Source organism: Phaethon lepturus, unplaced genomic scaffold (genome assembly GCF_000687285.1).
Source record: "Phaethon lepturus isolate BGI_N335 unplaced genomic scaffold, ASM68728v1 scaffold4852, whole genome shotgun sequence".
Classification (NCBI taxonomy): Eukaryota; Metazoa; Chordata; class Aves; order Phaethontiformes; family Phaethontidae; genus Phaethon; species Phaethon lepturus.
The window spans coordinates 1-24558 of NW_010521096.1; the positions used below are offsets into that span (position 1 = coordinate 1).

The window sequence follows — 24558 nt, forward strand, 5'->3', positions numbered from 1 at the left end:
CATGGAGTTCGCTGGCAACGTGTGAGTACGCCCGGGGCGAGGGATGGCCGCCGCGAGGTGCTGGGGGCCGGGCTGGGGAGAGCGGTGGGCTGTGGTTTCGTTTCGCCCCGCCGCAGGTACAGGGGAGAGGGGATCGTGCCTGCCAGCCCCCGGGACGTCTGGGAGTGCATAAAGCCGGCGGCCGGCGGGCCCAGGACCAAGTGGGACCAAAACGTGAAGGACTTCGAGGTCGTCGAAGCCCTCAGCGACGTAAGTTCCTTAAGAACCGTGCCGGTGCGATCAGTGCCGCCTTGGGTTCAGAAGCCTCTGGCGCTGCCTGCTGCAGTGCCTCGCGAGGCGGCCTGGGTTAGGTGCAGGGGGGTGAAAAGGTCTCGCGAAGGTGTGGAGCCTCTCTGTCTAGATCAGCCTGACAATACTGGGATTAGGAATCTTGGGGTTTTTTCAGCCCTCCTCCATAAATTCTCTTAACATATATTCTCTTAACAACAGCTTATCTTTCTGAAAGGAACTACTAACCCAGTTTTGGCTAAATATTGCATTCTTAAAATACGTAAATGCAAAACTTTAAAGATTCCTGCACTACGTTGTTGTTAATGCTGCAATCCAGTTAAGCATGATAATTTTTAACAAGCTATTTGTGAGAGAAGAGGAAGTTTAGAGAATACATAGGTGTAGCTGAGCGGTGAAGTGTTCATGTCATCAGCCGTTGATTTGGGCCCTGCCTTGCAACACGGCAGCACGCGATGCTCTGCGCTGCGCGTGTCACGCTCTGCCTTTAGCTGGTTGACTGACCTTGGACCCAGCGCTTTGCCTCAGTGGTTCTATCACTAAAATGGAGGTGCTGCACTTGGAGCATTACAGATGAAAAGGGCTATGTAGGAGCAGTAGTTTCTGCTGCTGCAGTTGTACAGTCTAATTTACTTTTTAAAAATTATTTTTAAGTGTATCAGAACCTTAAAAAGGCATTGGATTTAGATTCCCAAATCTGAAGTGGATGTAGGTGCCCGGAGGCAGCCAGGATGCAAACAACCAGTCCAAGGGATGTTTGTGGAAGTCCTGAGAAGATTATTTTTCTTGGGGAGAACCTTACAGGCATTTAGTATTAAATTGTGGTATCTGTCCTTAAACAACCTCGGAACAACACGTATCACATTGGTTTTTTTCCATTAAACTGTCTTTCATCAACACATTGTCATGCCTTTTGACTCTGATGATTTGTATTGTTCAACAAAAGGTGTAACAGAACTCCTTGATACAGTTTAGAAAGGGTAACTGAAAGAGTACCAGAAAGTACAGGGGTTTTTCTGCTGTACTTTTGAAAGTGTCAGCTGACATAACCCTGTTTTGTGATTTCCAGACTGTCTCTGTCTGCAGAACCACAACCCCTTCAGCTTTCATGAGGATTATTTCACCAAGAGAATTTGTGGATGTGGTACTCGTGAAGCAATATGAAGATGGGACGATGCTATCGGCTGGTAAGGTGCTTGCGTTCTCAACATCTTCACGTTATGTTAGGGGATAACCAGCAGCTGCCAGAAATAAATATACAATAAAAAATAAGTTGCATGCTGTTTAGTAGTTCTTGATCTGATCTTGATCATAAGATAAAATATTAGTGGTCTCCTTACATCATTGTTCTCAAGAGTATGTAAGTCATCTTAACATTCAGATGATGATGATGATATTGTTGGCCTGTGGTTTTTTCCTTTGCTACGCTTTTGAGATTGGGCATGTGTTTCATTTACTATTAAGTTCTGGAGTTTTTTGTGCTGTTGCTTTTTTAAGAATTTGCAGAACTTTCTAAAAGGAGTCCCGTTAGGCTAAATCCTGTTTTAACATTTTCTGCACTGCCTCTCGATTCTGGTGAAGTCATTGAATAAACGTACCACTCCTGTATGTGGAAATAATTGTTCTTATGAAATCAAACAGTGATGATTTTTAAGGGGCTGTCACCATGTGGAAGGATGTTTCTTTGTTTTTTCAATTTCATCCTGTTGTTTACCTGTCACAACTCAGAGCTTTTGCTGCCCGGCTGTTCAGCTGTCCCATTTTCCCATCTTGTTCTGGAATGCCTTGCCAGGAATTTATAGACCTGCCAGAGCTCAGCTTCTCAGCAGTCAACTGGCATATACCTCTGTGGCATGGATTTGTTGGAAGTAACTTGAATGACCTCTCAAGAAAAGCAATGCCCTCACACAGCATTGGAAACTCCCTCAAAGTGTCTTGCTTGAAGTAACAACCGCTTCTAAATTCAACACTGCTTTGATTTCCCCGTTCCATGGCCATGGTCTTTTCTGACCGCTTGTATGGCACAGCCCCACACTGAAAAGTTTATACTGCTATTCTTCTTAAATATTTTCTCTTTTAGGGAGTTTGCATCTCAGCTGTTGCTTTGAGTGCCAAGGATTCTTTCCCATCTTCTGTGAAAATGACACTTTTCTTGAATGCTTTTTCTTATAGCCACCAATGTGGAACACCCACTGTGTCCTCCTCAACCAAGTTTTGTGAGAGGTTTTAATTATCCCTGTGGCTGTTTCTGTATACCTGTTCCAGGGTAAGAAGCAATCTATTTGAACATTATGCATTCTAAAGCCCTTCTTACCCATTGTGTGGTGTGTATGTGGCCACGTGTGATCTGTAGCCTCTTGGCAATAATGTGTTTCTGTCTTCCTTTGGCTGGTAATCATTATGAATGAGTGCCCTTTTTGTTCTCTCTTGTGTGCAATGAATTAGTCTCTCTTCATTTCATAGCAGGAAGTCTTTAATGTTACAGGATCATCATGGTAGGATTCTTGCTGACGTCTTAAGCAGAAATTCAGCAGAACATACAAGTATGGTCTGAATTTTTGGTAAATGAATATCTGGTTGTTTATTACATTGCCATAATTCATAAACAGTCATGTACCTAATTAAGGCCTAGTTTGACTGTAATTTGACTTGTGGGGATAACCACATTCATTGAGGTTTGAAATTAATGTCTGTTGTTTGTTGTTTTTTTTTTTAAAAAAAACTACTTACAAATATCTATCACCAGACAATACACATAAGAGTCATTATAAAGTTCTTAACGCTTTTAAACCGCTGGCTATAAAATCACTTGCATTGTCTTTTCAGGGAGCCAGACAGGACTCAACTCCTCAGTTTCTTTCAGACTGATCTTGGTGGCTATCTTCCCCAGACGGTGGTGGATTCCTTCTTTCCAGCTAGCATAGCTGGATTTTACAGCAACTTGACCAAAGCTGTTAAGGCATTAAAAGTGTGACAAGACCAATTGCTGACATCACCAGCTGAGGGTAGGAAAAAACCTGGCAGCTTGAGGGTAGAAATACCAAGTGGGCCTTACAGGACTTTGCTACCAGCAAAGATACTTGTGAAAGGGGAACAATGGATTTAGTAAAGCAAATTTTTAAAACCACATTTTCTACCTATCTGTATGCAAAGCAATGCATTCTTTTCTAACACAATATCCTTCATTTTCGTAATTAGAAAAATACCACACCAGAGGCTGGAAGAATCCTGGAGGCAGCACTGGGGGCTTTCTTCAGGGAGAAGATGCACGTACTAGATCTGTTCTTGGCCATGTTTTGTCAGTGTCCATGTGGAGGAGCATTGCTAAAATCCACTTGGCACTACAATGTTATCCAGGTGCAGGCCAGCCCTGTTTTGTCGCAAGGTCCCTGTAGGCTCCTACAATGTTCCTTCCCCAAAATAAGAGGTAGCTCTTTTGCTGACAGCAGCCGTAGAGCTTCTACGATGCTTCAGTGGGTCCAAGCCAGCGAACGGTAAAAACCAGAACAAATTGGATTGTGTGGAGATTCCACTTGTTTGTTCCAGCAGACTTCAGTACTAATGGTAAATATGCCTTAAGTGCTTTTTTTTTTCTAAATCGAGGTCTAGCAGTGCAAATCAGTTCATAGGTCTGTGGGTCGCCAAATAGACACTCTTCCTTTCTCCCCTCTGTACCAAACCCGATGATTTCAACAATGTCATGAAACAAACTGCACTGACATAGTGGCAATAAATAAAGAGGATTAAGCACTTTACTTGCCATTTTTTAAACTGCACTTGAACTGACCATTTTTAAATGTACTTGAATGTTTTTTTGGTCTGTTGTGGTAAGAGGTTTTAACAGGTAAATAATCTTCTGTAGCTTAGTCGTGACTTGACAGGCCGTAAGAACATTGCTTTTTTCTAAGACTTGGTTTTCTTCACAGCACTATCTTGGGAAATCAACTTCTGATCTTGTATGCAGTGATATGTCCAGGTTTAGAAAGTATTTATGGTGCTGGTTGCTGCAGGAATGTCAGACCTTATTATGGATTACGTATAATTACAAAAGGAAAACTAATTGCTGTAGTAGGAATTTAAATGCAAGTTGTGATTTTCATGCTGTAACTCGATTATTTGACAAGGCTGATATGCTCTGCTTTCTGTCCTTGTATTTGTTTTATATTTGGTATAGGGCATGGACTTGCACACAAAGTTTCCTACTGTAAATCTCACTTTATGGAATAGATTTTTCAAGAAATCAGTTTTTCATCTAGTCTCCTTTATGTACAAAGATATAAAAACTTGTATGACTGTGATGAAATAAATATTTTTCTGCCACATTTTGCTATTTCTCCTGGATCATCGTTTAAAATGGTTCCTCATGCATCTGCTTTGTCAGCAAGGAAACATAAGAGCCACTTGGACCTCCAGCATCTCTGAGTTAAAAGCAACAAGGCAGGGAAAAGCCTTCATTCCTGTTTACACTCCCCACTAACTGGGGATAAAGGTGTTTTGCACTCACTCTCCCAACTTCTTTGCCCTTGGTTGGTCCTTATTTCCAATTTAGATTGCTGCTTTCTGTACTTAAGAGCAACAAATTCACTGAGGAGAGATTTGGGCCCTGATACTAGAGGCTCATACATATTTATCTAAATGTACCGAAGTTGTTAGGCATGAAGTTCAACATCTTGGCAAGTCTTTGCAGGATTATGATTAATTTAATTAGTGAAAAGTTCAAGGACCAGAGCTCAGGTCACCACTCGTTATTCCTGCAAGTAAACCTTTTGCAGACAATGGGGCTTTTTATTACCTTTTTTTTTTTTTTAATTGCTCTGAGCAATAAAGGTGGAAGGTGAGGCTCTTCCTTGGAGTAATTTAAGGATCCCTTTTCTGAATGCTCAACACTATCTGTCCAGAAGGAATTAAGAACTGTTAACATGCAGCCTTCTGCCCTGCCAAATTGGAGATAGAGATGTCTTGGCAAAGATCATCTTGTAAGATCTTGGAGGACTCCACAGAGAAGAGACGCTGCCTGTCACACCACTTGTTTTGTCTGCTTTTGATCTTGGCAGATGCCAGGAAATGCAGAGGCATGCAAAAACTGGAAGTGAAGTGAGAAAAGCACCTCTAGAAAAAAAAAGATCAAAACTATCTTGGGGGTTCTATGTCAGTTCTTAAATTGCTGAAATTAAATAGCTGTTTCAGGTGAAGACACCTTCAGCAGATGACATTGAAGTAATGCATTCTGTGCCATGGCTGTAGCTAGTCCAGTCTCTGTTGTTAAAGTTATGAAGCTGACCAAAAAGTGTGACCTGTCTTTTACAGGAAATAGCTTTTAACAGTGCTAAAAAGTTCAGATCTGGTTTTCTGCACCACAGAAATCATTCATGTTTTTCCTATATTGGTGATACGGGCAAGTGGGTTGAAAAATTTTGGAATGTTTTATATGTACCAGGCATTTACTTAGACTTTGTTAAGCCAAATCCAACAAAGCAAATTAAGTTAAATAAAAGAAGTTTTACAAAAATTGAAATATTCAGAGAGTTTCAGGTAGGTGCCAGTTAAAGAAAAATGTACAAAAATATCCCATTTGACATTTTTCTTCTATTCCAGTTGCTACCCAATTCATAGAAATTTTGTTCTTGTTCTGAGAATTGTTTTTTTTTTTGAAAAGACAACTCAATTGGGAAGGATTTTGGAAGTGTGGGGGCAGATGGCTTTTTAAAAATGTTCTTTCAAGAATTAATGTAGAGTTGACTCATGAGGTAAGGCCAAAGTGAGTTTTATGCCTGGATTCAGCTGATGCCTTCTGCTGTCTATCCTACTTCCCTTTCAATTTCTGTTTCTGTGACATTGTGTAAAGTGCATGGAAATAGCTTCTGAACTCCTGCAGTTTATGGTTTGGTGAAATTAAGTAATTGAAGAAGGGTGCAGCAAATTCCCAACTATGGGAAGATGAACAGCCAAGGGCAATAACCAGTTCAGTCATCTGGCTTTCAACTGGTGAGTCGCTGCTTTCATCCTGATGTTGCATCTCTCCCTTCAGTGAAGTAGGTCAGAGAAGACCAAATGGGTGCACAAGACTGTCTTGCCACAGATACACATGCTGCTGCTGGTAGAATTTCATACAGTGCTTAGAGAGCACTGCCAAGATGCTGATAGCAGCATTTGAAGCATAGATTTATCTCCAAGTTATTTAGAGTGTCCGGAATAAACATTTGGATTCAGAAAACTTTTAATTCCCAAATACTCTGACTGGTACTTCCCCTTACAAAATTAACACACAGACCTTTCAAAAATGTGTGTGGTTAGAAGGTAAGGGTTGGTTCTCAATGGCCTTGTTACTCTCCTACCGTAGTCCTCTGAGACCTCTGGCCAGAAAAACCTCTGCTATATTACCCTCAGCTTCCTGCCTCACCCTTGCAATATCGTGAGACACTCCTTTTCCCCGCTGCCCCACACCCCCGTGTTTGGCTGCTGGAGTTGAGATGGCTCTGTCAGTGGCTGTTAGAAAGTTACCCTAGATAGGTTTTGACTGTTCTGTTGTTTGAATAGAAAAGGTGGAGTATTCCAGGGCATGTTGTTGTTTTGACACACAAAGTTGCATCCCCCTTTCTCTGCCCTTTACACATTCTGTAAGGCTTTTCCTTAGTTGTAGGCTTGTAGACATATTTTTTCCTCCTGGGAAAGGAGGGCAAGGCAGGGAGCAAGACTTGTAGAGTAGGACTGAAAACAGATGGTGCTTCTGTTATTAAGTTAATGGCTTAAAATAGGAGAGTACTATAGTTGTCACATATTTTATTACAACCAGTATATTATTAATAAAGTCATTATTTTATAATTCTAGACTTTGTAACATCTGTTTCTGAATGTTGAAATAAGAATCATACACATTTTGTGCACATCTTATTTTACCCCAGACAGCTTGCTCTGTAACTGGCAGTAAGATCATGTACTTCTCATATGTGCTTCTTGAGTATCTTGCTGTGCTAGCCAAATGGCTGCAAGTAATAAAATCCTTTTTTGTAATGTTGTCAGTAGTCTAATTCCTTCTCCTACAAAGTTTCAGATGACTTGGCGGTAACAGAGCTTGGATTTTTCCTCTTGATGATAGCTGTTATGGGCCCATCAGGTAATGCCTTAATTATATTCCATGCTTCAAAACGAGTGAGTCCTTGCATGGCAGTTGTGTGCACTTGTAATAGCTCATCACCAGGCTGAACAGGGCTGCTTTGTTCTAATGCAGTCCCTGGAAGAAGAAAATTAATTTTCTTTAATTCTTTGTGTGGAGGAGTCTTTAACGTATCTTTCACTTAAGTATCACCAGCATGTTTGGAATAAACCACCTGGTCTTATCAGGTAACAAATTACTGGCAATGCATAGGATAATGCTGCGTTTCCAAAAAGAAAAAAAAAAAACAAACCATTTTCATGTGTGTAAATCAGCAGTTATGAACTGCACAAGTTTGCATCAGCTAAGAACCTGCCATGTATGTGTTTAAGTGTGTTTACCTTTAAATATCCTGTTGATGATGATGGGTTTATCTCCATGAATAGAGCCCTTCCCTCCTTCCAGACTGAATCCTAAACCAGTGGGTGTTTTTTCTAGAGTTACAGTGCAGATTGTATCTTCAGTTGCTGGAAACAAATGGAAAGTTAGCAGATGGGCACCACATAGTCTGAAAAGCTAAAACATCTGTTACAAAAAATGAACTTCTGTTTTATTTGCAAAGGCACCATAAACTGCCAAATGAAAGAGAAAATTATAACTTTTAATTCCTCTTTTTGTCATTGTAAGGCCCTCTGAGAAGCTGGGGGGAGAAAGTTGTGTTTGAGTTCATGGCAGAATGGAAATATAAAAATGAAAGCTGATGACATTTACTAGAAATAGAAAAATCTGTTCAATGAACAAAATTTAAGGTAAACGTATTTGATTTGATGTTAGTTATGATATTATTATCAACTACAAAGGTGCTAATGTTTATTTGTAGTACATAAATAAAGCTGCAGGTATCCAGATTATGCTTTAGAACGCCCCCCCCAAATATCTTAAGTATGTGAAATGTTCTGCAAAAATCTGACCTTGCTATGTTTCGCATATAGCCACCTGCTATATCAAACAATAGCACATTGTTTGTTCAAACCAAAATTCTCCTCCAGAGAGGAAAAAGGCTTGTAAACTAGAATCTAATTAATATTAGAATAGAGAATCGCTGTTCACTGAGTTGTCATTATACCTTCAAATAGATGTGTTACTACAATAATAATCTTTGTATGTCTACAGGAATTCATACAGAGGATCACGCTTGGTTTTTTTTCAGAGGGTTCCTTTATTTTAGAAATCCATTAATTCTTTCCCTTTCCAACAAAGTTATTCCAAATGTCTGTTTCAGGAATGTTTTATTTACCATGCTGTCTTTATCCCAGTTCTCAGATTTATATAGCCAAGGCTCAGCTGCTTTATGGAACACCCAGGATTTCAGGTGATGAGTAAACACTTAGCAGGTGGGGCTGCAAGGTAATGCCGCTTGAACTTACCAGACTCTTGTGAGACATCACTTGCTACTGAAGATGTACTAGAGTCAATTGAAATGTTGAGATTTTTTTCTCCATCTTTAGCTTTTCTAGTGACAACAACAGCTTGTCTGGGTTGTCGAGCCTGTCGCATGATTGCTGAGGCATCGTTGTGAGTCACACCTTTAAGGGACTTTCCATTAATGGATAGTACTTCATCTCCTTTCTGAATAGTTCCTTCCTGAGATGCTAGTCCGTTGGGAAACACTTTGTGAACCTATTGAAGAGTCCAGTCACCACACACACACAAGGAAAGAGCAAAAAACAGGATAAATTACATAGTTAATATTTTTTGCCACATGCATTTTCCATTCTTTGCCAGGACCAAGTTGCTTCTAGCACATTTCAGGACTGAGGGATGAATAAATTTGTACAGAGAAGTTCTCCTGGGCTCAGCCCTCCTCAAGCAGCTAGGCACTCTGTTTAGCCCCTGTATCAGGTGGCCAAAGCCTTGCTGCCTGTGTATGTACCTTGGCTATGCTATGTCCTGACCCTCTTGCTGCTCTGCCAGTAGGAGGAAGAAGGTGTGAAGCTAGTCTCTAGCTTCCAGCCCCCTTACATGTCTATGTGCTCACCTCATTCCTCCTGATCACCCTGCACGGTCTTCTGTAAGCAACAAGGTGTTGGTTACTTCCTGCTGAGGGCTGTGTGTTGTGCTGCCTTGGGTTTCAGAGCTGTTGGGGAGTACGGTGCCTAAAGGAACGGGACACCACTGCCAACCACCTGGAGAGGGCAGCTCTGTGCAGAAGGATCCTGTTTTCACCCATTAAGATCACGATTCTTCTGACTCTATCACTATAGCTGCCTACTTTGATTATGCCAAAAGCCAACCTTTGTAGTAGAAAACCATTATGTTACATATTTTTGGATAGAATGGTTGGTTTTGGAGTATTTTTTTAAGGAAGATGCTACTTACTGTTATCACTTTGTTTTCTAGATCAATGCCACCTGCCAGGCTGAATCCAAGCCCGGTATCATCTTCTTTATGCAAAATTGTAACATGAATATCATCAAATTCCTAGGCAGAGAAAAAAATAATGTTAAGAAGATCCTAACAGATATTTTAAGATCATTGGAAAATCAGCGTGATTTTTTTGTCCATTGTGCATTTTATAATGAGACCTAGTGGCATAAGCATAATACTGAGACATGTTTAGTATTTGATTTTGACCAAATTTACCTATTAATTACCTATTTTAAAAAATGCTGATCTGTGTCTAAAATTGTTCTGATTTGATAAACAGGTTATCAGGTAGATCTGGACCATAAATTGAATTGTGTTAAAGAGTATAGACATGTACTGTGGAAACAGAAAATATTGCTGAATCGTGTTAGAGGACCTTTTCATTGAAAAAGTGGAAAAAGAACTTGGCGTGCAACTCGTGGATATAAGTGTCACAGCTTAAAAAATTGCTTCTTAGTCCTTTTTTTTTTTTTAAACAAAGTTCTAGTAACAGGCAGAGTAAGCTGTCTCTGACTGTGCTACCCCAAAGATAAATTTGCATAGGGTAACAACCTAGTTTCCTAAGGAAAAATGGCTTTCTTGATTTCTATGATTTCACAATTTTGTTCAGTATGCAAGCAATTGTAATTGCATCTTTTGATATTGTGTCTCATTTCCTTCCACAATTGAACCCACTGGCCAGCTGCAACCAGACAGAGGGCATGTGCTGCTCAGAGATTGTCCTGAAAATTCCATGAAAACAGATGCCTTGGTATGAGAAATTAGCACCTCAGGGCCTAATGTCCCACGGAGGGCAACATTGCAACATAGCTTTTACTGCTAATCAGAGCAAAAATATCAACGTGGGATGTTGATAAGAAACACAAAACTTTGCTTTCATAACTTCTGCTTGTCAAACTGCTTTTTCATTGCAACTTACCAGTAAAATTTGATGTAGTCAGCAAGAATTTGTCTCTGACATGAGAGCACGTGTACCTGGTGTTCTGATAGGAAGATGTGAATCCATGCAGTACAGACACAAACCAGGACTAACCTGGCAGACATGCCACTGCAGTCAGCTAAGGGGCAAAAACTAATTAACTTTGGCTTGTTGGTGCATTATTGCAGTTACGCTGCTTTTGCACAGCTTGGAGTGTCTTAACAAAGAGTGTCTTAACAAAGCAAAGTATGTAGTTGCCAGCAGAAGCTGAACTGTTTTCAGTGCAGAGCTCTGGATGTTACTTGCTCTTTCTTTCAATGTGAGCAGTCTTTAAAAGCCTTTATGGTTCTGGAATGCACACAGTTAACCTCGATTTTGACTTATTCTGAGCTTTGACACAATTCTAGATAAATCCAGTAAGACTAAAGGTTGCTCAGTATCCCAAAAATGAGGGTGTATCAGATTGGCAACCCATATAAAAAGAAAGGCCTCCAAAATATCAATGCCTGCTTCTGCATACGCTGACCTTACCTGCTGAATAACTGTTATCCCGTTAGTTAAATATTACTCTTGCTTAGTTATCTTTGAGGACTTCTTAAAGATTTTTGATCAAAAGACCTAAACATTTCTATTGGTACATATTGAGATGACTGTTTTATTTGTTGTAATATCAAGTTGCAAAGATTAACCAGGTGCATCCATTCCACAGCTTTCTCAATTTTTTTCACGATTTCTGAAAATCATGCACAAAAAGAAAAAGCAGATTTACCTTTAAGGTTGCTTCGTCTAGTGATTTGACTTCTTCTATAAGCTTTGCTAACTCTTCAGGGGAAAGCAGAGAGATGACAGACTGCCCTGACACACCAGATGCTTGAGGTGAGCTGTGTTGCTGTTTCTCTTCCTCTTTCTCATTGTCTGCTAGGCTCACTGTATATTCTCTCAACTCGGAGAGGCTGTCCCGTTGTGACAAGAATAAAAAAGAAATGTTGAGTTATGAAAGAACATACTTACGAAAGCACAGCACAATTTTGGAGTGGTGATCTTTTGATTTAATTGGGGTGGTAGCTCCTGTAGTATGTATTATAAATACATAAAAATGTAAATGAATCAAGTTAATCACCTAACAGAAGTAGGATCCATCACATAAAAGAATAGGAATAATCTCTTGGCCCCAGGCAAAAACAGACTTAAATCTCCTTTATCATGCAGATGCTAGAAATATTCTTCCTTAAGCAGGAGGAAGTGTGAGATACATGTGTGCTTATATAGTACAAATTAAAAACAAGTGTAACGGTCATGTGAGTCATTCAACCTGTGCTCTAAAAAGTTCTTAACAGTTTGTGCTTTACTATTGTGTGTTACTACCTTAGATTGTTAATCTGACAGTGGATCAGCACAGATGCTCACCAATGCTGATCTGCAAATCTGATTTTTAAACATGGTATCTTACTTGAGTGAAAACCCAGTGTCCAGGTGATGATTCTCACTTGCAGGTGAGAGAGAAGTCCCATCCTCTTCCAAAGAGGACCGAGACAATGTGTCCAGAGTTTCCCATGCGCTGTTTCCAGAAAAGACTGGAGACTGAGGAAGGCAAAGCAAAGATTTCATTAAAGCAGATGACACCTGGCTACTGATGGAATAGATTTTGCTATACTTCTCATCATATGGCTTCATCATCTCACAAGTCTGGGTAGCAGTAAGTGGGAAGCTTCGTGACCTTAGGCTGTGTGCTTTTGCTACCGATACAAGATGGGAAGTTCTAATGGTTTCTGTAGTTAAGAGACCCAAGGAATTTTCAGTTTTGGTGTTGTTGCTTTTCTCTGAGCTAGCTGCAAGAACCTCCCTGGGAGAGGAAGATCTATCTAGGCTCTTTGTACCCATGACCGCAGGTGTCTTTGACTGCTGTTGGCTAGTTTCACAATGTTGGAGAAAGGCTTGGTTTAAATGAGCTGGAGCCACTTCTGACCCTGTTGCGGTGGGAGAGTGTTCTTTGTGGACTGATGGTCTCAGACTAAACCTTCGGTGTATTTTTTCAGGTGACTGTGGGGCACTCAAGGATTCAAATGAGCTTATTCTTTGTTTTATTGATGGCCCTCTAGGAGAGACATGAGATAAACTGGATTGCAGTTCTTTGCTGGAAATACTCTGAAGGTCAGGAGGACTTTGATCTGCCTGTGTTTTTAAATCTGAATTTGCTTTCTTCAATCCTTTCAGACTTTGACGAAACCAGGCTGGCTTAGGTGCAACAGGAGGACCCTTTTTCACGCTGTCATTTTCATCTGATTTTAGAACTTTTGAACTGACTATTTCCGATTCTGATTTCTTCAAATCTGTCTCTGAGCTGCATCGATTTTGAGACTCTTTGCTTGTGTTGATGCCAGGTTGCAAATCTAAGTGGACATTGTCTTCGTTCATCGTAGGATTAAATAAGCTTTTTATGCAGTCAGAAATTTTAACCCAAGGGTCTTCTGTTGTTGTATCAAGACTGTAATCTACCCGTGCTTGTCTTTTAAGTATAGGCCTTTGTATTGATGAAAGTGGATTCCCTGTATTAGAGAAACATTGATTATAAACAATGCTCCTTCTCCATCCCTTATCTATGCATTGTTATTAATTAAATAAAATTTGAATTTAATTCAAGCCTCCAATAGGTATTTTTAAAAGTTTTTATAAAGTTTAAACTTTTTTAAAATTCATAGCTCTTGATCTACAAGTTCCAATTCCTGACACTGAAATTAACTGAAAAATAAGGCACTTCCGTGCTTATATACAAGATCCCTTTTCTAAAGGGCCTGCGACTTCTAAAGATAACTTGAAATTTTGGGTTGCTGAAGTCATTATATAGGGTATAACAGTTAAAATATAAGGCTAAAATTGCAACGTTGTTTGAAACATAGTGAAAAAGCTGGTGTTACAGTAAATTCTTTTAAAAAAATTATTTTTCTTTCCTACCTTTATAAGTATATCCCACTCTAAAAAGAATATCCCATGAAGATCTTTGATTGATGTTTATTCTTCCTTAAACTTATGCAAGCATTTCCAGTTGTATTTTTCTAGTAAGTAAAAACTCAATTCTAATGTAGGAATATTTTTTACATCACTGACTGATTAGTATTAATAGTTAGACATGGTAGCAAACTTTTGTTTATGTAGTTGCACAGTTACTGTTATCTGCTTCACTGTAAAAATACATGTATTTTTTTTTAAGGCACCATTTTTTTTAATGATCTGGGAAGTTAAACCGTTACGTAACAGTTTAGGTTGCAAGAGACCTCTCGAGATTGTCTAGTTCCCTTAGCACTCAAGTTTCCTTGATTCTAACTAGCACAACACGATACTAACTTATTATCAGTGATTTGTACCATTGCAGCACTTAAGCCTTGAAACCATGCATAAAAATGGCCTTTAGAAATGCTAAAACTAACCTTTAATATCAAATTTTCAATGTAAATAAGCAGGTTCATCTGTAGAAATACAACAGTAGTATACCTGTCCATTAACAGTTTTTTACAATAAATCATCTATCGTGCTTCTTTTGACATAGTTTTCCCTTTTTTTCAAAGCTTAATCAATAATTTGAAATTTCATCTGTTCACCCCAAGATGTACTGATTTGGGTTGGAGTCTGCATTTAAAGAGAAAGGTGAAGTCCTCTTGATACCCATTTTGGAATCCAAACTAAATGCTAGGTTCAGCTGCAAAAAAAAGCTCATGGAATTAAACATACCTAAGTTTGCTTTTCTTTCTTGATCTCTGCCCGCTGGAACAGTAGTTATGTGTTCAGTATCATATGCTGTTGGAGAAGTGGTGAAGACACTGTGGGTTACATCAGTTTGATGTCCCTCTAGCATTAGTTCTCCAACTTCCTGCTGCACAAACAGGAAACAGAAATGTGTCAGAATGTAATTATACAAACCATACTACCCATGAATCTGAAAAAGAAGTTTTTTCATTTGTTTTTAATCTGAAAAGAAATATTGAATAAAAATCAAGCTTTCACTTCTGCTTGGGATGTAATCCTCACAGCAATTAATTTATTCTAAATTTCAAGAGTGCTGGCACGATATTTCATGGTTGCACTTGTAAAGAGAGTGAAAAATGCGATTAACATCTCAAAAATTTAGTAATAAACTTTCTAATAAACTAAAGGGCTGCCTACTATAATTTTCAATTTTTGTAAAATCAGCCATTCAGTAGACTTTTGCAAACCAGCCAAGCGAATTTCCTCTAACTTCATATTAAACCCTTTTCTGTTGAAGCCTTTTGCCCTTAAGCACAAGCTAGACAAGTTAAATTGTTACTGTAGTCTCAGAGCTCTCCCTTTCTCATTTTTGGCTGGAAACATAGGTTGAGAGGATTAGTTTGAGGTTGCAGTAAATGCCACTCTCCACATCATTAACACATGCTCTGCAATGACTTGATTCCTTTGTAACCAATGGTACTAAGTTACCATCTGCTTTGCTGTGACACTGGAAGTGCTCCCTGCTATGTAGTTAAGCTCCAGGATTACCAATAGGAATGAAAACTAAACAGGGCAGAGAATGAAGGTCTAGAAACAAATGAGATTGTCCTGAAACAAATCAGTAATTGAAGAATTTGATAACTTTTCTGTAATGGGGTGGTGTTTGTTATGCAACTCTCATTAGGAAAACCTTTCTCCATCCCCTGCTTACCACGGTCCTTCTTGAAAGTTGCACTTGTGTTCTGCTGCTGTTAGATGTGGACATCAGACATTCAGTAAGGGAAGTAGCCAATTTGGAAGCATTGTGAACAGACAGGTTGATCTTACTCTTTACTGATGGCAGTTATACCTACCTTTTTATTAATGCAGTTTAAGCCACAGTAGAAAATAACAATTAGGCATTCTTGGTTATGAAAAACCTTACAGTCTGCAGAACCCCCACATAAAACTGTGGTATGCAGTCGTCAAACTCACTAATACTAAATGTTTGGGGAATAAAGGGTTAAAAAAAAAAAAAAAGGCAGTAATGTCCTAGTGATCTGAAATACATTCTGACAAGAAATCCTCTCTCCTGGGGACTTAAAGGAGCTATTGCCCTGAGATATACAGACTGTCTTACTACAGGAAGTTACCTTCATTAACAGAGCTTGAATTTTCATAAACTTTATTGATCTTAAGATTATTTTTTTCCGTATCATTTAGAATAACTGAGTACTGAAGAATAGTTAATTGCATGCAGTGATAACTTCAACAGGTACTTATTTTCCTGAATTTTACTTATGAAAGGTGATTTTCTAGTAGTTTTTGATGAATATGTTTCTACTGCTGTCTTCTTGGAGGATGGTAAAAGAGTGACCTTATGCAAGGTGCTGAATTGAAACCTTCTTGGATGTTGACATTACACATGGACTTCAGTCTGAGCTATAGCATTTTCTTTTGATCTCTAGCTTGGAACTGCGGGGGGTTGTTTGCATTGCACTGAGATCTGCTCATTTCTGCTGGCATATTACTAAACCCAGGGGAAAGAGGTTTCACTTTTAAACAAACCACAACTTCATTTCAACATGCAGATCTCACAATCCCTTACACTCGTGCAAATGTGAAAAGCTGTCTTTCTGTTCTATCTTAGATAAGAGAGGGAACTGAAATTTAGTAATGTACAAATATACACTCACTTTTCAAATGCTGTAGCTCATCAACAAATATGTATGTGCCTCACAATTTAAATCAGTTTAGTACCTCCTGGTCTCAAGAAATGTATATGAACCAACGACTACCTGCTGTACATAATATTAGTGCTTTCTTCCAGTAGAAATCCACTACTAAACCAAAGAAATTGTTTCACAACTTGTCTACTTCATATATGATTTGACTCTGTAAGTGTTGAGGTTAGGATCAACAAGCTGACGACAGAGGCTGTGCAAATTCTTCCAGTGTCAGCCCAGAGCACATCGCTGTTCCAGTCGCACTGGAACCAGAGTGTCCGATGCCACCAGTTGTGCATGTTCGCAAGGAGTGACAGTGAGGGACTCAAATTCATTCTTGCTGCTGCTCTCACTGGGATTTTAACTCAGATCCCTTGAAATGGAAGAAAATTCCCTTTGGGTACTTCTCTGCCTTCTGACCTTAGTTTGAACATCATGTTTTGACCTACACTAGCTTCACTAAGATACGTACATTGTTTTTAAAACAGAAGAGCCTCATTCCCCCAGCCCTCACATATTTATGCACACTTTCTCTTTCTTCCCTGCCTTTCTTCCCGACATTATACAAAGTCTTTTTGCCTTCCTCCTTACCCTGCCTCACAAATATGCAAACACAAGAAAAATTTTGCAAATTTTTTTTTACCTGAACACTTGCAGAAGGTGATACAGCCACTTCCGATACAAGCTTTTCTTTTCTGTCTGCGTCACACTGGTCATTACATGTACAGTCCTGCTTAAAATATTTCCTGGGCGGAGGTTTGGGCTTTGATGATTTAGGTTTTCTAACGAGGATCTCCGATGATTTCTTAATGTTTTGCAAGGGTCGATCTCCCTCACTGCAATTAGGAGGGGAAAGTCTCTCTGAACTATTACCAGACAATGAGTACACCAGGCCAGGCTGTCTGGTAATTGGTACATCAATGCTATGTACTCTTGCTTTCAAGTCAGCCAGTTGGTATGCAGCACCATTGCTACATGAGGACCTAAGGTTGTAGCTGCTGTCACTGCTGGAGCGAGTCATTAGCTTCTGTGTCCTGCGGTCGCAATGAGCAGCATTCCTTGCGATATGTTTTTCGCATGGGTGTCTTCCATGCCAGCTCATTTCTAGCTTTTTAACACCTGTATCAGGAACATGTTCAAAATGTCTATTCAGATACGTGCAAAGTGCTCACTTCTAAGGTTCAGATGATTAAATTTGCAGCTAAATACCTTTGCATCAACCGATCATGGTATGATTTATGCATTAAGGGCTTGTAGATCGGAGACTCAACAGTTAAATTCTTGGACAGCAAAATAACATTCATTTTCCATATACATATATATATATCTATCTCAGCAGTATAGTTTACTGATGATTATTGTCTTAGCTTTGCATTTTAGAAGAAATGAGGACACTAAAAGGAGTATCATTGCAGTACGTTACTGTGGGAGGATATCATAGCTGAACTGGGCAAATAGCTCTAACCACAACTGCATATAGTTTTCCTCACAAGGGGATGAACAAGGTGTTTGTCCCCAGCACATCACTTGCATTGTGCAGTTCCTTGCTATCGGTCCTGTTGACAGGACTACTGACAGTTGCTTGAAAAGCTTTAAGCAGAGGTTACTAATTGGAAAGGATGAGCAAGAGCGAGAGGAAGTTTGCACAAAAATTTTTGCTGGCGATCAGACAGATTTGGTCTTTTCTCATCGCTCTGGTAACATATCTTAAGAGGCATGTTAGGAGTCCTCTCCTGTGAGGTTTCCTCCTCTTCCTTTCTGCTCTGGGTTGTTTGACTATTACCAAGGATTCTAGTACAGCATGTATCCATCCTATATATCTTTTAAGTCAAAATTACCATGTCTCAATGAATGCACTTGTCCCCTTACCTTCAGTACTCCATTGGTGTCTCTCCTTTCCAAATCTGTTATTTTCCACAGCCTGTGCAACAGCTTCTTTTAGCTGTTGTTCGGACACCTAGGAAATATCATGCCATTATAGCCTCATGAGATTGCTGTGGGGTGAGCAACATTTAAACATTTATTACTTTCACAAAGATTTACAAGTCCTCTGATGGAAATTAATAGACCTAGTTATATTACGCATCAGTTAATTTTAAAGCTAAGTGCACACCATTATATTTGTATGTATTCCAGTTCAGTTGAAGTATATCTATGGATGTGCTGCTTATATTGTTTTTTAGATAAAATGGGGTCTTTCAAAGATAAAAGTTCTTTTGCATATTTCACTAGAAGTGGAGTTTTGGATTTACCAGTATAAGATAATTTAATACTACATTTTCATGGTAACTTATGCAACAATTTAAACTTGATTTATACAGTATTTGGTGTTAGGAAACGTTTTGTAGAAAAACATTGCAAGAATATAATATTTTACTTTAATTGTAAATATTGGCTGGGCAAGACCTAAATTTTAATTACTAAAAGATGGGTGTGTTAACATTTCTTTCTTTTGGGGGTGTATATTCCCTCTTTCAAATTATTTTCTTAGTATTGGGAATTCTTTCTCAAATAAGAAATATATTTTGACTTATTCCTTAAATGTTGTTTCTATAGTTTCCTTATTCACAGCACAGGAACTCATGTAGGACTGTCTCCAGTGATCTTCAAATCTTCCATGATTATATGTAAGATAGTGCACATCTCAGGTTTGTGTGCAGCAATGCTTATAAAGAGATCAGCATCTTTGTTAACATTTTTTCACCTGTTTGAGATTAGCGCCTGCTCCTTCAGTTCTCAAGATGTGCTTTATTGAAAATCAGAAAGAATATAGAGTATGCTACCTGTGGTTCTGGGTGTCTGCTAATAATAATTTGCACTGCACCAGGATCACAATGGCTTAGCATAGCATAAACTTCATTAAGAGTTGTATTTTGTACTGAGGCTTCATTAATTTCAATAATTTCGTCTCCACACCTACAGAGATATTAAAAAAAGAGAGACGGTGTAAACAAAACAGATTTTCTCCCAACTTTGTCTCACCCATGTGAAAGCATACAAAAAGCAAATTCATGTGGTTGACCTTTAATTTGATCACAGATTAAATCATTATGTGTCTCTTCCTCTTACAGAAAACAGAATGGGAATGAACTGGATGTCAAGGTTTTTTGATCTAACTGCCTTGTTGCATGCAATTTTCTTCATGTTCAGCTCTGCATGCTTTGTGTCTGTGATCTTTCTGCTGTATGCGGCTCAGCTGCTGCTTCCACCTACATCTTCCTTCCTCCCTTTCACATTAACACTACTTTCATGTTTTTATGGTCTGCTGGTGTCATTTGAGGTGAGAAGGATGTTGTATTTCTGCTACATATGAATAACTTGTTAACAGAAAAATTCTAGTGACAAATTATTGTAATCCTGCTGGCTGCTAGGCTGAATCTTTCTAGATGAAATCCAAATTTGGCCTACATGGAAACCGAGACTGCCCTTCTCTGCTCTACTGCAAATACCCACACACATTAAGAGGCTGACTGAAGGCACTGATTCGTATCATACAAACTTTCAAATAGTCTAAGACCACAGTTCTTTCAACTGAAGTCTTAGGCATGTAGAGAGGAGGGTTATAGAGCACTTAAAGTTAAATCCAAAAGCTTTCACTGCAAGTGCTGTGTTCTGTTCAATTCTAAATATGTTCAACACTACTAATTGGTCATAACTCCTACAAAGTGAGTTTCTGCACTCCCACTAAAACTCAGTTCAGCAAATCTGTATTTCTGTTGGGCAAGAAGGGATAGAATTTGAGGAGCTTGTGTCAGGAAAAACTGGTGTTCAAACAAGCCAGAATATGCCATATGCTTCGGTTTTTCCAAATACTTTCTCATTTGGAAATCTCCTCCAGGAAGCATGCTATATGCTTGTCTAAGATCCCCAAAGCTAGCCCAGCCTGGACAAGAGACAATAATTTCACTGGGTTGCTATACATTTGGAAATCCCACATATCCTAAATACGCATGCTCAAACCCTTGGAATAGTGCATATGCTTTAAACCCAAAACTCACAGAAAGCACTATGACTTCCTGCCCAAACAGGTCAAAAATAAACTTATAAAACAGAGAAATGCAAAACTTGTGGCATAAGATAGACACTCTTTAATCCTACCTGAGTCTCCCATCCATATGTGCCACTGAGCCTGGTGAGAGGGTGTGAATAAAAATCCCTGAAATACACTGGAAGTAAGGGATGCTGCATAACCCGATTCCAAGGCCAACACCTGGCTCTAAAAGAATTAATATTAATTAAAAAAGACATAAGAAACAGTCAAAACAAACCATGGGAGAGACCTTTTTTTAAACTGTCTTCAGTTCCATTTTTTTTTATACAAACCAGAACCAAAGTCTTGCATTCAATATTAGCTGCTGCTCCTACTGCTTTTGTCTCTTTTTGTTTTCTAATTTTTTTCCTCTCATGATTAAAGTGAGTGCACACCACTTGGCTTGTGGGGTTCCAAGATCCGTTTTGCAATTCATTACTGGTGTGTCACAGACACAATGAAAGTTTATTTTGCAAAATATCTGTCATTACAGAAGAATTCAAATGACTTTACAAGAAGACAGAAACCAAAATTAAGGAGAAAAAAAACCAAACAAAAATTAAGGATGTGTAGCTATTATTTGCTATATCATCTCAATCCCCTTTCTGTTTTATATAACACAGCTTAAGACTTTTGTGAATTTACCCTCTTTGCTCTGGACAATCACTGATGTTGGATCCCATACTGTGTGTTTGGTAAGTCATACTGTTACCTCATAGAGACTTCGCTTCGTTCGTTGCTTTGATGTTCCAATATTTAAAAGTTTATTTCATTCTGCTAGTGGTTGTTTATAAATAGAAGATGATGATAGTAGGAAAGGAGGTGAAAGAACTACAAGAAGATATAGATATGTATTTTATTTGTTTTTTAAGCCTTTTCAAGAATGAAATTAACTTCTTGCATAATTATAGATAACAGTTGCATAATCTACTTAATAATTGGTAATTGTTGCCGAGAGGTTTACTTTTCCATGTGAAGCGTATGAATGTGACTCTAATGCTTGGGTGAAAAAAAATTAATGATTGGCTCTTGAGGACAGATGGTGTTCAAAAATCCTGCTGTTGATAGATAGCTGTTAGCACTGGCAGGCACCAACATCTAATTTAGTGTATTAAAAAAACTTGGTTCAGGAAAAGAATCAGGTTAGTGAGGAAAGACATTCTAAGAGCAAATGAAGAGTGTTTTGTCAATCAGTGCTTTGTTTCCGAGTGCTCAGTTAATTTTAGCACTTACCTTTGTTTAGGGTAACTTCCATAATGACCCTGTCATTGGGCTTTGTAGCATTTAATGCGAATGCTGCAGTTTCTGAACTGAAAGAGCTCTTTTCTTTGGTTATGCATGTATCGGAGCTCAGCGACTGACACAAGTGGGGTGACAGACAGCTGGAAGCAGAGTGAGGCGTGCTGAAGCTTGTCCTGACTGTAAGTGTCAGAAGACCCTTTTTGGCCTGCTGGAAAGAAAAGATAATGAGTGGGTGGAGTTCACATGCACATTGTGTGAAAAGACAGAAATTGTTCTGGAAGGAGAGTACGTAACCTTGAATTTTTGTAAAGCATCATAATGTGTTAATCCATGCATGGATTCTCCATTCAGTTCCAGGATTTCATCACCTGGTTTTAAAGAGAAAAATAGTACTATGTTACTGTTACTGTATTGTGCAACAGGTTACATGATACATGTACTCAAAAGGAGTCTTGCAAATGCAATAATGGATGCTGGTGCAAAAGTCAATTATGGCTTATTTCAGCTTCACTTTAATCTGCCTTTAGGTATCATTCTTTGGGAATCTGGAGTAGGAAAAGGAAGAGAAAAGGGATTTCCCACCTTCTTGTAGCCTTCCATCAGCAGCAGCAGCTCCACCAGGAAAGATGGTTTTGACATAGATGCCTATCGGTCCATAAATGCTGTCTTTGCCTCCAACAATACTGAAGCCCAAACCCTAATTTATGGAAGAAAAACTGTGTGAGACTCCATGTCCAATTCTCATAATAGTTCATTTGCAGCTTCTTCTGAGTGGGCAGTACTAGTCAACAAAGTAGTATAATCCATTAAAAAATAGTCAACCACAGGCCAGTAGTAAAAGCAAATGAAAATTTCAGCAGAATACCCTCATGATCTGCTTTCTGTTTGTTGCAGTCAATTAATTTGCTGTTATAAACACACAAGAGGGTGTCCACATTCTTTTTTTTTTTTGCCCTTGAACCAATAAGCAACCTTGAGACTTTAATTTATCTGTTCTCCTTAATTTCCTCTCTCATATATGAGATTGATAAAAACCACCATATAAGGTCTTGATATTACTACTAATTTCAGACACAGATGGAGATCTTGTGCAGATATCTCTCTCTTACCCTCTACCAGAGTTAATGCATGTTCTAAGTTTAAGCAATGCCAATAGATCTCTGTAGGTAGATACTTCTCCTCTACTTATTCTTTGCCCTTTTTCCACTTATATGAAAATAAAACACTCCCTGCTACCCTTAGAAGGATGTTACAAGACTAATCTACACCTCTGAAGCCATTTAACATCTCTCAAATGAAAAGTGAAAGTACTGAGCTGGTGACATCCTCATAGGCTCCCAAAATACAGGCAACAAATGATTATTTTGTAAATGATGATACTTCATGGAATGATTTCTGTGAGTTACCTCACAGCTTAAATAGTTATAAAATATTAAATATTTTAACTTAAAAGGTTTTTAATGAATAAATTTAGAACCTTACTCAAACTCAAAAGCTATGTGTTTAAGTTCATAGCTTCTGTATTCTGTTTTTAAGCATCTTAAATTACATTACTTTTGTAGCTACAACTATCTTCTTTTTTCTTCAGGCTTTATTGTGGTTTTTGCAAATCTTTATTGTTTTTTATTGAGGTCCTGCGTGTTCCTGATAGCTCTTGTTTTCCTTTGCAACGGAACCATCGTTATGGTTCAGCTCTGACTTGAAGGAAGCTCTTCGGTTGCTGTGCTAGTGCAACTTATGGATGACACCGTCTATGATTTCAAGCCTAGTTCCAGATGCCAAAAAGGGTGGCAGTGAATGTCAGTGTTGGTGTTGCTAGCTTGATGTGGAAGGAGGTTAAGAAGCAAGTGATGATAACTAATCAGTCCTGGCAAAGCCTGGATGTGAATTGGCAACACAGAAGTAGCAACCTTAATACCCGAAGTCACTTCCCTGCACTTAGCAGCTTGCATCTGTGAAATGAAGTAAAACCTTATGGTAAATCAACAGAGCCAGTCTCACCTTCCCTTGTCCTTTCATCAATACGATGTTTGAAATTACTGAAGCCTGTGAGCCACAGGATGTGTGCACTAGCTGTGCTGTACTTAGTGATCTAGATGGCCTTGAAATTGCCTGTGAACATAAAAAAAAAAATCATCTTAATGCAGAACCAGAAATTTTTTTATATACATTAGGACAACTTATTTATTTAAAATTTTCCTCCTTATAATTGATGGTACTAAAGATTTAAAAGGAAAAAAAAATCAATTCTCTCTAAGTTTCAGAAGCCACTTGTTATTCAATCACTACTTACTGAAATTGCCCCACAGTGACTAAACTAGAGTGAACCTAGACTGTTGGCCCTTGAAGTGGTGCAATGGTGTAGAAAGATATATTTGTGCCCTCACTTGATTCTCCTATGTCAAAATCTCATTTGTGGCCATTAGGGGTCCTAAACAAGTGTTCTCATACTTGCTTCTAAGAACTGAACTAAGAAAGAAGTTCTAACTCCTTCCTTCATCTTGCCACTAAATAACTTTATCTTGGGACATATAGGACCTGTTTTCAGCATTTCGCCCAAAATATGAATTAGTGCTTACAAAAGTTTTTCAGACTGTGAACAACCCTGTCCTGCCTCTATTAAGCTACTGCATAGGCTTCTTTCTGCTGCTGAAAGCAGTGAAGCACATCCTTTTTGCTTGATAGCCAAGGCAAGCAATTTCTCAGTGCTTTTCCTCCCTCCATTACACAGGTACTGGATTTTTTTAACTCCAGCCCCTGAGATTTGACCCATTTTAATGAATCTTTAATACAATATATAAAGAAAAACTCCTATTTGAACATGGAATTGGGTATTATGAACTAATTTAAGCACTGACAAAAAGTCATTACCTAAAGCTAACTATGCATGAAG

At 38.7% G+C, this 24558-nt stretch overlaps 2 protein-coding genes across 3 annotated transcripts in view; one reads left to right on the top strand and one right to left on the bottom strand.

The window, feature by feature from the left end:
• Positions 1-57: 57 nt before the first annotated feature.
• On the top strand, positions 58-3262 carry STARD5 (StAR-related lipid transfer (START) domain containing 5; the record flags this gene model as incomplete). The annotated part of the gene is made up of 4 exons (XM_010281387.1): positions 58-249; positions 1358-1475; positions 2461-2554; positions 3115-3262. Coding segments are annotated over 4 exons (552 nt in total), but the record flags the coding sequence as incomplete, so codon positions are not given.
• A 3800-nt stretch (positions 3263-7062) lies between these two features.
• Positions 7063-24558, bottom strand: part of IL16 (interleukin 16) — a 47167-nt gene continuing 29671 nt past the window's right edge. The window contains exons 8-22 of one of the 2 annotated variants that reach the window (XM_010281385.1): positions 23667-23777; positions 22248-22362; positions 21960-22033; positions 21657-21870; positions 20492-20609; positions 19177-19309; positions 18263-18350; positions 17037-17512; positions 14454-14592; positions 12178-13273; positions 11497-11680; positions 9761-9862; positions 8809-9061; positions 7783-7908; positions 7063-7519 (exon numbers count right to left, since the gene is read on the bottom strand). In XM_010281385.1, coding sequence (XP_010279687.1) covers positions 7326-7519; positions 7783-7908; positions 8809-9061; positions 9761-9862; positions 11497-11680; positions 12178-13273; positions 14454-14592; positions 17037-17512; positions 18263-18350; positions 19177-19309; positions 20492-20609; positions 21657-21870; positions 21960-22033; positions 22248-22362; positions 23667-23777 — 3423 coding nt within the window. In that variant the 3' untranslated portion in view covers positions 7063-7325. Of the gene's footprint in view, positions 7520-7782; positions 7909-8804; positions 9062-9760; positions 9863-11496; positions 11681-12177; positions 13274-14453; positions 14593-17036; positions 17513-18262; positions 18351-19176; positions 19310-20491; positions 20610-21656; positions 21871-21959; positions 22034-22247; positions 22363-23666; positions 23778-24558 lie in introns of both variants that reach the window. The other variant, XR_737988.1, reaches the window with a different exon arrangement.